This window comes from Ornithorhynchus anatinus, chromosome 8 (assembly GCF_004115215.2).
Source record: "Ornithorhynchus anatinus isolate Pmale09 chromosome 8, mOrnAna1.pri.v4, whole genome shotgun sequence".
NCBI lineage: Eukaryota > Metazoa > Chordata > Mammalia > Monotremata > Ornithorhynchidae > Ornithorhynchus > Ornithorhynchus anatinus.
In genome coordinates, this window is record NC_041735.1 from 14685918 (window position 1) to 14703318 (window position 17401).

General features: G+C 37.5%; 1 protein-coding gene across 2 annotated transcripts in view; it reads right to left on the reverse strand.

The window, feature by feature from the left end:
• Positions 1-17401, reverse strand: part of SYCP2 (synaptonemal complex protein 2) — a 43551-nt gene that overhangs the window by 5042 nt on the left and 21108 nt on the right. Inside the window, exons 16-26 of one of the 2 annotated variants that reach the window (XM_029071281.1) lie at positions 17085-17155; positions 15501-15558; positions 12848-13022; positions 11188-11246; positions 10272-10439; positions 7042-7222; positions 5296-5405; positions 4157-4336; positions 2533-2620; positions 1995-2153; positions 1110-1219 (exon numbers count right to left, since the gene is read on the reverse strand). In XM_029071281.1, the coding sequence (XP_028927114.1) occupies positions 1110-1219; positions 1995-2153; positions 2533-2620; positions 4157-4336; positions 5296-5405; positions 7042-7222; positions 10272-10439; positions 11188-11246; positions 12848-13022; positions 15501-15558; positions 17085-17155 (1359 nt within the window). The remainder of the gene's footprint in view (positions 1-1109; positions 1220-1994; positions 2154-2532; positions 2621-4156; positions 4337-5295; positions 5406-7041; positions 7223-10271; positions 10440-11187; positions 11247-12847; positions 13023-15500; positions 15559-17084; positions 17156-17401) is intronic. The other variant, XM_029071282.1, reaches the window with a different exon arrangement.

Consider the following 17401-nt stretch of genomic DNA (forward strand, 5'->3'; position numbering starts at 1 on the left):
CCTGCTTTCCTGCCTATGTTGGCCAACTATTTTCAGGATTGCTCCTGAGCCCGTCCACCAAGCCAGGTGCTTTAAGCTAGTTCTCCAGCCAGAAACCTTCAACGCTAATGGTACGACCTCTGCATGCATTGAGGGTGTATTTTTGGGTCATTCCCCTAGCAATCTGGGATATTTAGTTCACTAAATTAGAGTTGAAGGAGCAGCTTTAATAGCGCATCAACCAATCAGGGTACAATACAAGAGCGCTGGCAGACATGTTTCCTACTCATATTTTATGAAGATATTTCTGTTTTGAGCATCTTCTTAAGAGAAAAGTTGTTTGCTTTTTGGAGTCAAGCTTACTAATAATTCAGCCAGTTACCCAGTACTTATTACCTTCCAAAATACAAGACATTTAATTCCTCCATAATTCACTCTCCTTCTCCACAGGAGAAGCAGCATCACCTAGTGCATACAGGCAGGCCTGCGAGTCTCAAAGATCTGGGTTCTAAGGCCAGCTCTGCCACATGTTTCCTGTGAGTCCTTGGGCCTCAGTTAACATCTCTAAAATGGGGATTAAGACTGTGAGCCCAATGTGGGATGTGGACTGTGTTCAACCTGATTAGCTTGTGTGTTAACCCAAGTACGTGGCACATAGTAAGTGCTTAACAAGTACCATTATTATTATTATTATTAATAATAATTCAACTATGGTTGGAGATCTGGATCTACCAAAAGCTATTAAAGCTGCTGTTAGAAGGAAAATGGTCCCAGGAAAGCACAACACAACTGAATTTAAAATGGCTCCAGGAAAGCATGATTCAACTCCAATTTACTGCCCTCTTGCTCATCCCCCTTGAAAGATCTGTTGTACCTCTTGTGTCCCCTGCTCCTTTACACTTGTTTTGATGCCTCTTATTGCATATAAATTGTCCTCGTCTTTTGGGGTGGTTTCCTTATATGACTATTCCTAATCTCTCCCCTACCCCAACCATTTTTCAGACTCTGAACCCCTTGGGGATGAGGGACTGTGTCCGATTTTCATTTTTAAAATAGTAAACACAGTTGAAAACTTTGACATTAAAACACAGTTTACAGCAGAAATTAAATTCTGAATTAACATGATTTACCTGAAATTCTTTACTGAATTGTTGAGACCCAATATTTGAATAATCAGATTCCCATTCCTCCCCAGGAATGGAAACATCGTTTCTTGACATTGTGGACGTTCTATCTGAAACTACAAAAAAGGGGGAGAATTTTTCATGAACTACTAAAAAATATTTTTATATATATATATCTTCACCATGTGGGGCTAGGCCATGTTAGTTAATAATGTATAAACTTCCCAAATACCCAATTTACTCTCAAGACTGAGTTAATACCGGTTGAATTTTTAGATCTCATCTGTGATTATCCCTGAATCCATTCAAATCTATTTGTGTTAAAATCTTGTGATGTAATTTAAAATTAATACTATGTAAACGCAGGGTTAATTTTCATATAGTTTAAAATAGAAATCATCCCAATACGTTGATTTATTTCTTTTCTAATTTACGATATGTGACACATTTTGGATTATCAAGCACATTATTTTGAAAGGTCATTGAAGCGACACATGACCAATAAAATATAAACGTACATAAATTTGAATTCAAATTGATTTTGTAAATGTCATTAATATATTATACTTATATACTGATATTCTTCTCCAGAATTAAAGAGATTTTAAGCCTGTCATTTCGGTCAGAATTACAGGAAGGTAAGTAAGAATCAATCACTCCCATTTTACAGATACAGAAAATGTGGCACAGAAAGTATGGAACTGGGCCAGTGACATCCACCATCAGAGCCAGAACTAGAACCCATATCTAATAACTTGTTCAGTGCCCTTTTCTCTAAAATGTTTCCTTAAAACTCAAAGGTATTTATTTTTTTTCTTTTTCCCCTGTGATCAGCAATTCCATGTGTTATTTCCAATGTAACATTCGCATTTTTTAAATCAATCTACTTACCTTTGTGAGAAATAGAGGCTGTATCCGCTGGTTTAAACAACTTTTTAGGAAGCACGCTTGGTTCCGCAGCTTCACTGTCTTCTCTCATTTCCACTTCACCATAATCACTCTGACCATCATTAGGGTACCTCCTTGTAAGAGTTGGGCTTTTGATAGGCTCTTAACATACAGTACACACATAAATAGATTATAGTGACAAAACAAATAGTTCTTTTAATACTTTTCTGTTTGTAATATGCATATTCAAAGCAAGATCGCTACAAGTAGAAAAAATTTTTTAAAAATCCTTTACGATTTTCAATTTGTCAATTCAAGTTAATACAGATCTCATGTCTCTTGAATAAGTATGACCTAGAAATGAATTGCTACAATATGAACAATTATTTTAAAAATGAATTTCTATAAAAATTCCAAATAAAATGTTTCTGTTACCTCCACATATATTGGAACTGCTCCAAAACAACAATCGAAATGGTTGTGCCATTTATCAACAAATGCACCAGTGAGGATGCTCATGGACACCACTAATTCCACTCACCTGACTCATGAACATCTTCCAGAGATGCATCCCATGGCTTTTTTCTCTTCCTGCTCAACATGGAAAATTCAAATGGCAACACTGATTCCTTAAAAACAATTAGGAAAGTGATTATTACAGTTAGTTGGGTTTAAGTGTGTCTGTGAAGGGCAGGGATTTTCAGTCAATCAATGGTATTTGAGAGTTTACTATGTGCAGAGCATTATTCTAAGAGATTGGGAGAGTACAGTATAACAGAATTAGCAGACATGTTTCCTGATCATAGTAAGTTTACAGTCTAGAGGGGGAGCCAGACTAATATGAACAAATAATTTATAACAATTTAAAGATATGTACATAATATATTCATAAGGGATTACTTTGGTGATTGCAGACCCTGCTCACCCAATCATTTCTTCTTCCACATATGTGATTAGACTGAACTGAGGTAAGCATCGACCTCCTTTCTGGATGTTACCACATCTGCCTCAATTTCCCTTCTAGATAAGATCCAAATTCCTTATCAGTAATTTTAATTTCTCTCTCTCCACAAAAAGGTAACGAGAAAAAAAAATCCCAAATCTGTTGCAAATGGAGGAAAACTACTGTAAATTATGAATATTCCTTGGCTGCTAAGCGGAAGAGATTTTGACAGGTAGGTAAGCACTTTGAAAGTAGGGATCATGTCTAAGTGGTTAGTACAGTGACTTGTACCCAATAAACACTCAATAAAAGATTACTGATTGATTGAGAAGGTAAACAGAAAAATATAGCTAGCTAGCTATAACGATAGGAGGCCAAATGAATAGGGTAAGGGTGCAAAAAAATGGAAAATGGGCATGCTTAAGAGAAAGAGAATAGGCAGAGGAGATTATACTGGATGGATTTGGTCAAAAGAGATGAGTGGTAAAAATGGCTTATAGTAAGTATGCTAAGTATTCATTTATGATTAAAACTGTAAATGAGATAGGTCTTTAGGTAACCTTGAAAATAAAATTAAAAGTGTTAGGACTGAAAAATAGGTAAGATTGCTTTAATCAATCAGTGGTATTTATTGAGCACTTACTATGTGCAGAGCACTGTACTAATCACTTAGAGTACAATACCATGCAGTTGTTAGACATGTTCACTGACCAATTAAAAAATAATCCATCAATTAATGATATTGAGTACTTACTATCTGCAGGACACCACACTAAGTACTTAGGAGAGAACAATACAATAGAGATGGCAGGCATGCTTCCTGCCCCTGCTGAGCTTATGGTCTATAATTGTGGCATTTTTTAAACATTATAGCAAACACTGGGGCAAGTACAATAGGTCCACAGAGGGCTATTTTTATGATGAATGTTTCAATATTTCAATGTTCTCTCATTTACTAACATCATTTTTGAAAAAACCTTACAAAATTTATTCTGCTGAGTTTACAATTCTAAATTTATTGTTCTAGGCCCTCTAGTGCCTATGAAATCTTATTTCCCCTCTTTAAAAAGATTTATACATGAAATGAGAACATAGCTGAGAAACAGAACAAAACTGAAAAGAGTATGTTCATAGTCAACAAATGCAAAAGGGTGAATAAATACATTTAGATCAAAACCTTGTGGCTCATGTGAAGAGAGCTTGAAAGTTTTTAGCCTCATACCTCTCCTGTATTTTGTGAAACATTTATATGGGTCTTCTGTTCAGATTCCCTAAGATTGCCTTCTAAACTACAACTGCTATCATCTTCAGAATTGATAGTTGCTTCCAAGGCAGGAACTAGGACCTCAGTGTCATTTGCATTCCTTACAATTTTATCCATGATTACTTGAGTAACATTGGGCTGGAAAAAAGATAACAAAAGAAGGAAATCCCACTTATAGACTAGATTTCGTTACTTAAAGCAAAACAACTTTCAAAGCTTTGCGAATAGAAAATATTATTTTCTAGCAACCAACTTTTAAAGAGAAGTACAGGGAAGAAGTAACTGGGCTAGCTAGGCCAGTGATTTCTCTGGTCTCAGTGGCACTCAACCTGAAATGCTTAAGGAATTCAATTTAATTAATTTTTAATGAGATATTCCCCAACTTCTCTCTTTCACTTCAATTCTGTTGGTCAACTGCATCTTTCACACACCAGCACATGCCTTGAGACCTATTCCTAAATTCCTTTGATTTCCTGACCCATGTCTTTTTTTTATTTTAATGGGATTTGTGAAGTGCTTTCTGTTGTCAGGGGTTGGGGTAGATATAAATTAATCAGATTGGATACAGCCCCGTGCTCTATTCACTACGGCATCTCCTTCACACAGGAAATATCTTTTTAGTAGTTTCCCCTCCCTCCTAGTAATCTTTTACCTACTAACCCAGATGCTTTTAATTGCCTCGAGCCCGTAAATTGGTCTCTCAGCTGAAAGCTTGTTATTGGCAGGGAACATGCCTGCCAACTTTACTGTAGGGTACTCTCCCAAGCACTTAGAAAAGTGCTACGTACATAATAAAGCTCTCAATAAATTGATAATGAATCGACAGAAATACATAATTTCAGTATTTAAGCATTAAAGAAAGATGTCCATAGAAGATTATTTAAAAATAAACCTTTTTTGTCTTATATCTAGTCAATTTCATTGATCTTTTTTGATCACCCATTGTCCCCACTTGAATTGTCCATTACTAGTATACAGCTCCTGTGTTCAATTTAAAAATTCCATTAAAAATCACAATAAATGATGTTACACACAGTAGGAATTATAATGTAAAAATGAAATTAATGGAAAGCACACTATTAACTAAAATCTTTCACCTGGTTTAAGGGTTCTTTTTCTGGTGCTGAATTTTGCTGATAAAGTTGTGAGGCCTTTATTGAATGATCATATTCCTGGGTATAACTTCCATCGGTTACTTTCTCTGCACCTACAGTGAAGGAAAAAAATGACCTTAATTACTAATAGTTATATTTACAGTGTATTTTGAAAATAATAAAAATCATGATCCCAAATTAATTTGTTTGGAAATAGCATGCAAATTTCTCATTAAACTGTAATTTCTTAAATTGTCTAGATTAACAGTTCTATTCCAGAAGTTACAAAATGTTTAATTACAGACATTAGTGGAGACTAAGGTGAGGCAGAGACTCAAGTTAATGAATCCTTTAGGGCCTCTGGCCTAAAACAACCTTAGGGATCAAGTAGTATTACCACAGATTCATGATACTATAATCTTGGTCCAAGATCCCAAACCATAACTGCTTTGATGGTGAAAAACCCCTTTGCCCATGGCTGGCTTGGCTGAGTTTAAATAATGCCAGTCCCATTTGAACTAAGCCTTGCTCTTAGGTTGGGCCATGGAACAGTTTCTCCTTGAGGTTTGAGAACTTTGCAAACCAAGTTCCAGTTATTCTCTCCCCATTTCCCCAAATGGAAACCCAAGCCTAGGGAAAGAAGAAATAGGAGTTGGCACTCTGCAGGCCTGAACATGGAAAGGACTGGAGGAGGGATGGAGTTTGGAAGCTTGCAGAGGGCTGAGGATGGAACAGAATGTAAAGTTTTAGCTTAGGAAAAAAAAGTTAAGTCAGAGCACAATTCCAGCTGAAATCTTCCACTTTCCAATTTAAATGCCTCCTGTAATCCTTAAATTGTTAAAAAGTCCTTTAAAACAACTGTGGATAAAAGAGTTCTGCTAAAATATGCATTGAATTTGTCTTATACATTGTTTGAATATTAGTAAAGATGAACAAGTATTTCTAATCAAAAGAATGACAAGGGTCATTTTGTAAATAATTTCTGTACAAAGTAAAAAGGGGCAAGCTCTTTATCTCTGTATATATTTTATATTGATTTGCCAGTGAAAAAATTACTTAAATTAAAATAATTCATTACAGTTACTTCGATGGGATTAAAGTGCCCTTTGAACAATATATCAAAATTACTATAGACATATTTTCTTATTTTGTATTAAGAATAATTGAAAAATTATAGAATCTTATATTTTTTCCTCTGTGTTGAGAAATACATTTATTCACTGGAGACAGAATAACTTAATGGAAAGAGCACAGGACGGGGAGTCAGGGGAACTGGGCTCTATCACTTGCCGGCAGGTTGACCCCAGCCAAGTCACTTCACTTCCCTGTACCTCAGTTTCTGCTTGTTAACTGGGGATAAACTAACTGTTCTCCCTCCCTCCCTCCTAGATCTAAGTTTGTGTGGGACAGGGACTATGTCTGATTTAGTTATTTCGTACCTACCCAGCACTTGATACAACATAGCAAGTGTTTAATAAATACCATCATTATCATTTACTATTCACTGGATTTTAATATATTGCCTCAGTCAGGTAAGCCTTTTTAACCTACTTCGAAGTAAAATTTGGCTCTTGACTATGTGGCAGAATATGAATCACTCCATGCAAACATTAATTTCCCAAAATATGAAGATGACTGAATTTGCAATAAAGAATTCTGCCAGTGAGTTCGTCTCACTTTAACACAATTGAATAGCATTATTAAAAGAAAAGATGAACTAGCAACTTTAAATAAAAATAAAAAACCAACATCTCATTTTCTCTATAGATGATGGACTTGCAGCCAAGAGGTTAGCTGATACTTCAAGATGTACTTCTTTTTCATAATCTGAAATTTTTGGTGATTCTTTCCCATCTTTTAAATGAGGAGAAACAATATCTTGAAGATTTTTACTTTGCATAGCCTCACTTTGGGTAGGGAAGTTTTCTTTCTGAAATAAGGACATGAATATTAACATTGAAGATATTATTTATAAATAATAGTATGCTTGGAAGTATATAAAACCATATATGAGTAGATAGATGAGTACAATTAAGATATACAGCATGCTGTAGAATAGCACAATTAACGAGTCCTAGATTTGAATCTTACATCCCTAGTAATAGTAATAATAGAGTAGTTATTGAGCACAATAACCTGACACTTGGGAAAGTACAACACAGAGAAATGATGCTTTCCCTGCCCTCAAAGGGCTTACCTTCTAAAGGGAAAGACAGGCACAGAAATATTTGCTAAAGAAATTGAAATGAAGAATTGAATAAACAGCATGGCCTAGTGGAAAGAGCATAGGTCTGGGAGTCAGGGGACCAGGGTTCTAGTTTCGGCTTTGCCACCTGACTGCTCTGTGACCTCGTGTGAGGCAATCTTTCAATCGTATTTATCGAGCACTTGCCGTATACAGAACACTGGACTGAGTACTTGGGAGAATCCAATGAAACAGAGTTGGTAGCTACTTCCTCTACCCACATGGATCTTACAGTCTAGAGGGGTAGATAGATAATAAGTTAAAATTAAGTGCTGTGAGGCTGAGGGTGGGGTGAATAAATGGTACAAATCCAAGTGAAAGGGTGATGCAGAAGGGAGAGGGAGTAGAGGAACTGTGGGCTTAATCGGGGTTGGAGGAGTTGGGGCTTCGATAAGGCTTTGAAGGAGAGGAGGGTGGTGGTATGTCAGATATGAAGGGGGGAGGGAGTTCCAGGCCAGAGGCAGGACATGGGGGAGGGGTTGGTGGTGAGTTAGACAAGATCGAAGTAGAGTGAGTAGGCTGGCATTAGAGGAACAAAGTGCGCAGGGTGGGTTGTGGGATGAAAACAGTCATGGGAGATAGAAGGGGACAACGTGATTGAGTGCTTTAAAGCCAACGGTAAGGAGTTTCTGTCTGATGCAGAGGTGGATGGGCAACTACTGGCAGTTCTTTGGAAGGGGGAAACACGGATTGAACATTTTGGTAGAATAATCATCTGGGAAGCAGAGTGAAGTGTAGACTGGAGTTGGGAGAGGCAGAAGGCAGGGAAGTCAGCAAGGAGGCTGATAGAGTAATCAAGGCAAGTTAGGATAAGTGACTTGATTAATGTGGTAGAAGTCTGAATGGAGAGGAAAAGGTGGATTTTAGTGATAGATTGAATAAGTCAGTCTTCAGCCTTCTTCATCTCTCTGCTACCTTTGACCCTGTGGACCATTTCTTCCTTCTTGACAGACTATCAGGACTCAGTTGTTCAGACACAGTACCTACCTCTTTTACCGCTCCTTAATACTTCTCATCCTCTTGCTGGCAGTGCCTCTTAAGTCTCTTCTGGGTCCCCTGCTCGTCTCACTCTACACACACTCTTAGTTCATCTGCTCAAATAGCTTCACCTATTACCTCTATACAAGTGAGTTCCAAACCTACCTCAATAGCCCTGTCCTCTAGTCTCACCGATCCTCTCATCTCACCAACAAAACACTGCATTTCCTTTTGCTTACAGGCAACTTCAATTTGGATGGTTCACCACATACAAAACAGAATTATTCACTTTTCAAACCCACTTCCCCTAACTTACTTCTCTCCATGATATCATCGCCCTCTCTATCCCAGAAACCTAAACCCTAGCTGTTGTCATTTATTGACTTCTTGGTGTCTTTCAGTGCCCACATTCTGTCCACCGGCAAAACCTGAGTCCCCCTACACATCGTCTCCTGAATCCTCACTTTCCACCCAAACAGATACAACCCTGGTTGAAGCATATCAAACATAGTCTACAAGGCTAGGCTATAGTTTCAGCTTTCTCACTGGTTTCCCTACCTCACTTCCCTGACCAAGTCTATACTGCATACGCATCATATTCTGAAAGCACTGCTCAGCACACAGTAAACAAACTTCTTTCCAGTCCTCAAAACCCTTCTTCATTGGCTTCCTATATCAAGCGAGAACACTTCCTAAGTGGCTTCAAGGTTGTCCACAACTCTTCCATTCTACATATTTGTTCTCTTTACCCACTACTTTCCTACCTTGCTCTCTCTCTAATAATAATAATAATGTTGGTATTTGTTAAGCGCTTACTATGTGCCGAGCACTGTTCTAAGCGCTGGGGTAGACATAGGGGAATCAGGTTGTCCCACGTGGGGCTCACAGTCTTAATCCCCATTTTACAGATGAGGGAACTGAGGCACAGAGAAGTTAAGTGACTTGCCCACAGTCACACAGCCGACAAGTGGCAGAGCTGGGATTCGAACTCATGAGCCATGACTCCAAAGCCCATGCTCTTTCCACTGCGCCACGCTGCTTCTCTCTATTCCACCCATTATGACTTCCAGACTGCACCACACTCTCCTATCTCCATTCTCTCTCACTTGTTCACCCAGCCTCAAACTCCCTTCCCACATAAATGTCAGACCACAGCCCTGCCTACATACTTCGAAGTCATCCTAAAATACTACCTTCTCCAGCAAGCCCTTATTGCTTGATCTTCCACATGCATAACCCTATGATTTATAGCGATATAAGTTTTATTTATGTCTTTCTTTAGCATTTGTACATGTGTGTATTTAATACTGATAATTGGGGAATTGGTTAAGTGCTTCCCTTGTGCCAAGTATCATCCTAATCACCGAGGTAGGTACAATACAACCAATCAATGAGATTTATTTTGCTCTTTCTACGTGCCGAGCGCTGTACTGAGCACTTTGAAGAGTACAATACAACAGAGTTGGTAGACACATCCCCTGCCCACAATGAACACAATGAGATTAGTCACAGAACTTTGTAAAAAAAATGTCCTCATAAAAAGATGATACAGTTTTATGGGATGATTGTAATGTTCAAAATGGGTCCAAGTTTTAGGGGATTCACATGCAAAAATCCTCTCTATTTAAAATATTAAATTGAATGAGATTTTAGAGGTTTAACTTCTTTGACAACTTTCCAGGTGAATTATAAAATATCATTTTAGTGGACCGTAAAAAAAAAAAAAAAAGCTCTTCATGTAGTTAAAACTGCTTACCTCTGGTGAATTATTTTCATTGGAAATGAACTTTAGTGAAGATTTCTGTTCACTTCCTGATTCAGAATTTGAAAGATCCTTATAATTTTTTGTTGTAATTGTTGCTCTTCTGGAACGTTTGGCTACTGGTGCTTCAATAGTCTCATCTACTTCTATGTATACTGGTGCCTTTGGGAAAGAGTATTTATTATTAGATCAGTATTTAAAATGTAGACACAATTAATTAAAATTACCCCTGTGACAAATATATGGTTTTAATTCAAATAATGAAATTCCCAATCTTTTCTCTTCACATGTAAACCAAAGGCAGGCAGACTTCTCAGCAATGTTCAACAAATCCACCCAAAAAGGACTAGTTCTAAGTATCCATTTCAGTTATTTCTTCATTGTCCTTTCATTATTCCTTGTGAGATAATTTTTGGTGAGGCATTAAGTAACTTTGTGAACAAAAACAACAAATAGAGATTTCTAAATTTCTAAGCAAAGGCAAAGTAATGAAGGGGTAGAATTTGGAATAAAAAAATAATGGAAGGGAAAACTAGACGTTTTGTTAGACTCAGTAAAAATATAAAGAGTAGAGATGATGTATTCATAAAGGTATAAAGGGATATGCAAATACTGTTCTAAAATGAGTTGCAAATTTAAGTCCTACTCCATGCCTTGGTTTCCTCATCTTTTCACTAAAAAACTCAACATTAAAATAGTGTAATATTATTTTGCACAAAATAAGTAAAATAATTTTTAATTAAATGAGTTTAAACAATCTGAGCTCCATTCCTCTAAATTTGAATACTTATGAGTTTAGTTCTGGATGGGGCAAAATTGTGTTAAAAAGAGTCAAATCGCTATTTAGATTGATTTGGAACTCAATTGCTCAACCCTATCCCTATATATGTCCCATGAAATATGGTTTTACCTTTGTTGGTTGTAGTTGCTCCTTTTCCACTGGCAGAACTGGAGATGGGGAAGGTTTTTCTGGAATCAAAATTTAGAAGTATATAAATAGTAATATCAAGATTTACAAAATGTTTTACTTGGTATTATTACTTATCATTAAATATTGCCAAAAGTTTATATCAGCTACTGGAAAACTGAATTTAGCTTTCTCTCAAGCTTCTTGTAAAAGCTTATTCAGCTGCAGTTCATTTTCAAGAACTATGCTATAGATGGTGAGTGTGGCTGAAAAGACCCATGAATCAATGACAGTCCCTTCTGCAGTGAGTGCATAAAAAGCTAGTTAATTCCTGTGCAACATATTTGTTTCATGCAGGGCCTCTCTGTTTTTGAGCCTGCTTTTTGTTATCCTTTGTTTGAGGAGAACAATCTCTCTTTCAATGACTGATTAACAAGCCGACCTATCTTGCCTCGGTTTTCCCTCAACAGTTCCACTTGCGCTTCATATTATCTGGCTGCATTAGAAATATCCATGAGATCCCAGAAATATGGGAAGTGGGTTTAGTAAGCACATAATAAATATCACTACGAGACATCTGATAACCAGGCCTGGCCCAAAATTGGTGAAAGCCAAACTGACAACATGAGCGTCCTGGCCCAATGTAAACTGTCTTTTCCAAAACATTTCATGGAGCGGAAAAAAAGAACCAATTCTGCTGGGACCAGGAAGTGGACGAGAAAGTGGTAGTGAAGGATGGGAGGCAATAACTCTATCTGTCCCTCTCATATCCTCTTCTTTCCTTCTGGTTTTTACTCTTTCCTCCTCCTGGTTTCCCTGTCCTTTTCTACCTCCAATAGCCTCGACCACTCCAGTAGTCAGTCCATCTCCGAGCTGGAATACTGGGCTAGAAGAACCAATAGTCTGACCTAGTATTAGGATCCTGATTATCTTCTGGTCTCCCTCTATCTTTCTTTCTCTTCCACTTTGTTTTCCATACTTCTCTACCTCTCTCCAAGGTAGAAGAGTACAAGAGAGGTAAGAGATGTGATCTTTGGTCTCAAGGAGCCTAATAAATCCGTCAATTAATGGTGTTTATTGAGCACTTACTCTGTGTGGACCACTGCACTCAGCACTTGTCCCCACTCAAAGAGGGATATCTGTCTCGATATCAAAATAAATTACAGGTAAGGGAAGTGATTGAATATAATATGTACTTAGAAGTGAGTACCAAAGTGCTTAGGGAATGTAGACCTAAGGTCATAGGTGAACCAGAAAGAAGGGGGAAGAAAGGGGGGAGATAAGTGACAGACCCATTATAAACTATCAAGAGCAGGGAAAAGGGAATGGAAAGGTGTGTGGATGAGTAAATAAATGAAGTGCTTATAGAGTGAAACATAATTTGATACATACAAAAAAAATCTATAGATGACTGTGAGTTCCAGAATGACAGAGGGAACAACTGGCATGTTAATCAAAGAGGGAAGTGAAATACTGAGCGAAGTGAATAATGAGCAGAAGGAATGGCAGAGTAACAGCAAGTGATGGTGAATTTGAAGCGGCTGGCATCTGGATTTCTAATACCTGTGTTCTGGAGTATGAATGCAAGAGCAAAGGAAATTGACATTGAAAGTGATGAAAAGCTGAGGGGTTTGGGCACTAAGAAAAACTCAGAATTTCTTACTTGCAACCAAATGTTTAGGATTCTCTGCAGTTTTATTTCCACTACATTCTATTTGCTGTTGCTTAAGGTTTTGGTTTGATTCCTTCGGCCAACGGCTATCTCCATTCCTGTCACCACCTCTCTGATCTGAGTCTTTGTCCCTAAAGGACTGCTTCTTTTCTTGTTCTCTTTTGGTCTATAAAATAGAAATAATTTTCATTAAATGTTTTGAATTAAATTTCTAATTCAATATAATCTTAAAAATGAATATCTTATCTATTAGTAAGTGATGTGTGTGTAAATTTAGGCTGCTAAAACAACCTATAAAATCTGGTATTAAGTTGTTTCAAATGTAATTTCAAAGACGCAAAAAATAAATACTGTAACTAATATTACCTTGCCTCTTTAAACTTATACAAACCTCCAAAATAGCCTATGATGATGAAAAATGTTCATGTTAAAAAAACTTGATTCTCAAATTGGAAGAACTCTTGCTTGTTTAAATGCTTTACTCCCTCACAAGGCCATACCTCATTGCAGCATGTGGTGTAAAAGCTAGATATAGGAGAATCAGAACAATCATGGGCAAGAGAGTAGGCAGGGAAAATAGGGTGGTCAAGATGAGAGCTTAGTTAGGGAAGGCTACATGGAGGACATGTGATTTTGGTAGGACTTTGAAGATGGGGAGAGTGCTGGTCTTTTGGAAATGTCATCAAAGGCTGCCTGGCACCAGTCTGGATCCCCATCTGCTTCCAGAAAAGACTGGCACAGCTGTTGGCTGTTGATGGAAATCAATGGAGATGGTTCCTGGCTATAAAACCCAGAAAGGCACGGTCAACAGCTCGAGCAGGAAATACTGAAAATAGCTGATAACATGAGTGGCTAAGACCTGCTTCTGTGACAGCAACTACCCTAGCAACTGGTCTCTAGTGCTCCAATACTATGCTGTCGTCAGTGTGGTGTATAATGGGTTTTGTAGGTGAGAGTGTTTTATTTTTTAACATTTAAAATTTAGCCAAGTACAAATATTTCAGTTTAGCTTCCCAAGTTACGCTCTGTGAAACCCATCTAGATCTAAATTTTATGTTTAATTCTAAATCTACTGATTTTATGCTAGAAGTTACATTACTTCACATCTTCCTGTTTTGTTTTTTAATATTTCAGAGTGGATTTCTTTTCATACTTTGTGAAACTGTTAATGTCGTGATGGTCTGCTTCGAATTACTTTAACAAACAATAAACAATAGTCTAGTGGTGCTAAGTTGATAACAATTATGATAATAATGGCATTTGTTAAATACTTACTATGTGTCAAGTGCTGTTCTAAGCACTGGGACAGATACAAACTAAACAGGTGGGACAACATCCATGTCCCACAAGAGGCTCACAGTCTTAATCCCCATTTTAAAAATGAGGTAACTGAGGCCCAGAGAAGTCAAATAACTTGTCCAAGGTCACACTGCAGATAAATGCTGGAGCACAATTAGAACCCAGGTCCTTCTAACTCTCAAGCCTGTGCTCTGTCCACTAGACCACCCTGCTTCCTCTATACTGTAATCTCTTTGTGGGCAGGGAATGTGTCTGTTTACTGTAGTCTTCCAAGTGTTTAGTGCAGTGCTCTGCACACAGTAAACGCTTAATAAATACAATTGACTAGTTGGGAGCCCAATGTGGGACATAGACTGTGTCAAACCTGATTACCTTGTATTTGACCCAGTGCTTAGTACAGCGCCTGGTACAAAGTAACCATAAAAAAAATTGAGAATTATTTATCTATCAATGATATTTATTGAGCACTTACTGTGTGTAAAGTGTGCTATACTAAGCGCAATACAAACGAGTTTGTGGGCACTTTTCCCTCCTACAAGGAGCTTACAATGTAGAGGAGAAAAGACATTAATATAGTAAGTTACAGATATTTACACAAGGGGTGTGGGGCTGAAAGTGGGGAGAATAAAGGGTCCAAGGGTGACGCAGAAGGGAGTGGGAGAAGAGGAAATGAGGTTTTGGTTGGGGAAGGCCTTTTGGAGATGTATCCTGAATAAAAAGGCTTTAAAGGTGGGCAGACATTGTCAGATATGAAGGGGGAGTCATGGAGGAAAATACAAAAGTGCAGTAGGAAAGCACTTAGTAAATATGACTGATTGCTGTGCAACCTTGGGCAAGTCACTTAATATATCTGGGCCTGTTTTCTCTTAGGTAAAATACCTATTCTCCCTCCCTCTTAGACACTAAGCTTTATGAGACAGGACTTGTTCTGATCTTACTATATTGTGTTTACCCAAGCACTTAACACAGTGTTTATATTTTTCCAAGCACTTAATACAATGCTCTGCACACAACAGGACTCCCACAAATATTATGATTAATTCATTCATTGGTGGTTTGAGTAAAAGTTTCAGAATTAGAAGGACAAGCCTGACATATACCTAGATTAACCCTAAAGGAGACTTCAGTTAAAAAACAACTGGATACAAAGCCAAACCTTCCAGGCAATCAACAAGTCAGTGGTATTGAGCATATACTTGTATACAGCATTTACTAAACCCATGAGAGAGTACAACAGAGTTAGTAGATGTACTATCCCTGTCCTCAAGGACCTTACAATCCACTGAATATCACTTTAAAAAGCATTTAAAAACCATTCTTTCAAAACTTTATTATATAGACTTACTTGGAGTTTTATGGTAGGGTCATCAGATCCATTCACATTGAAGTCATAAATATCACTTCTGAAAAAATGAGGCAACATTAAAATTAGAACTTTAAAACTCTAGAAGTCCCTTTAAAATGCTGACAGACTAAGTTCCTTAAAGAGATTATTATTGGCAAAATGAATAATTCCTAGGAGAGGGGCAATTATCTTAGGACCTTAAGTATCCTGCACCTTCTGATGACAGGGACTCTGAATACCTATCACCAAATGGTATAGTGAGGGACAGGTGGGTGGAATCAAAAGGCCAGTGGCATTTTCTTTCTCACCAATCAGACCCATGTGGGCACTGGTAACTCAGGCCTAAGATAGTCCATAGTTGCAGCAGCCAATGTTTTGTGAATCCCCACCCAATACTGATGTGGGGAGAAGGGAGAGGGAGAGAAATTTAAAGATGAAATTTCTACTCTTGTCCCCACTCCTCATCTGACGGGCCATACACTTTGAAAGTTACCCTATGCCTCCAATCTCTCTAGGAACCATCAACACAAATTCTTTAAAAGAATTAAAATAGAAATAAAATTGAAGCAGTGCGGCTCAGTGGATAAAGTATAGGCCTGGGAGTCAGAAGGACCTAGCTTTTAATTCCAGCTCTGCCACTTGTCTATTGTGTGATCTTCGGCAAATCACTTAACTTCTCTGTACCTCAGTTACCTCACCTGTAAAATGGGGATTAGACTGAAAGCCCCATGTGGGTCAGGACCTGTGTCCAACTTGAATACCTTGTATCTACCCCAGAGCTTAGAACAGCGCCTGGCACATAGTAAACGCTTACCAAATATCATTAAAAAAAGTGTCAGTTCTAATCTAAAGTTCTCATGCTCTTCTTTCTCCTTAGTCTCTTGATCTCCAGATGTCCATTCCTCAATTGCAGGCCACCCATCTGTCCCACCCAGGTGCTCTGTAAGCAGGAAGGACTATCTATATTCACACCTTATTTGGTATTTTCTTTATTTCTCCTCCTCTAACCTAGTTTTGGTCTTCCAGTTTAAATTTGTTTTTTGTTCTGCTCTTTATTAGTAAAGATGATTAAGTGGTAAAACTTCTAAAGTAGTAGATTAAGTGGAGACTACAAATTGAAGAATTCATTCATCTATTGAGCGCTTACTATGTGCAAAGCACTGTACTAAACTCTTGGAAGAGTACAATAAAATGAACAGACATTTCCTGCCCACAACAAGGTCACATCTTCAGTAAGTATTTCAAATGCACAGCTGTGCACACTTTTCATGACTTTAAGTTCAATTTATACTCTCTAAAACATAAGGGTGAGTAAAAATTGAAGTTCTTCCCGTACCTCACCCCACTCCACTTTAGGGTTTCTTGGAATGCTTAATCAAAGTAGGGATTAGGCTTTTGGTTAACAGTATTTGTTCTAAAACAGTTCACGTGCAAATTCTCATCATTTTGGAATCTTTGGTGTTAAAACTGTGTTATTCAGTGCAAAGCAAGTGATGAAAAATCTAGCTTTATAAGGGATTTTTTAGTAGTCTTTTGAAGGATTTAGAGGAAAAATTAAATTATGCTATAAAAAATATTACTTACGACACACAGTCTAGCACATTAATAGATGTAGTTTTCACCTGCTGTCTACTGCTTTTATTCATAAGTTTTTCCTAAGCATAAAAGAAGGTATAAGAAAATATATTGAAAATTTTACATTGCTACATCCAAACAAATGAAATGGCAAATTTTTCAGAATAAATCCATATGTTAAATTTACTGTAATATTATTTGTAAAAGTGGTTACTATCCTACAACTGAAACATAAGCAATAGAAGAAGTGTTTTAAATAAGGCAAATCAGAGTAATACTAGCTACTTATCCACTCTCTCTCTCTCTCTCTGCCTAATTACACTTCC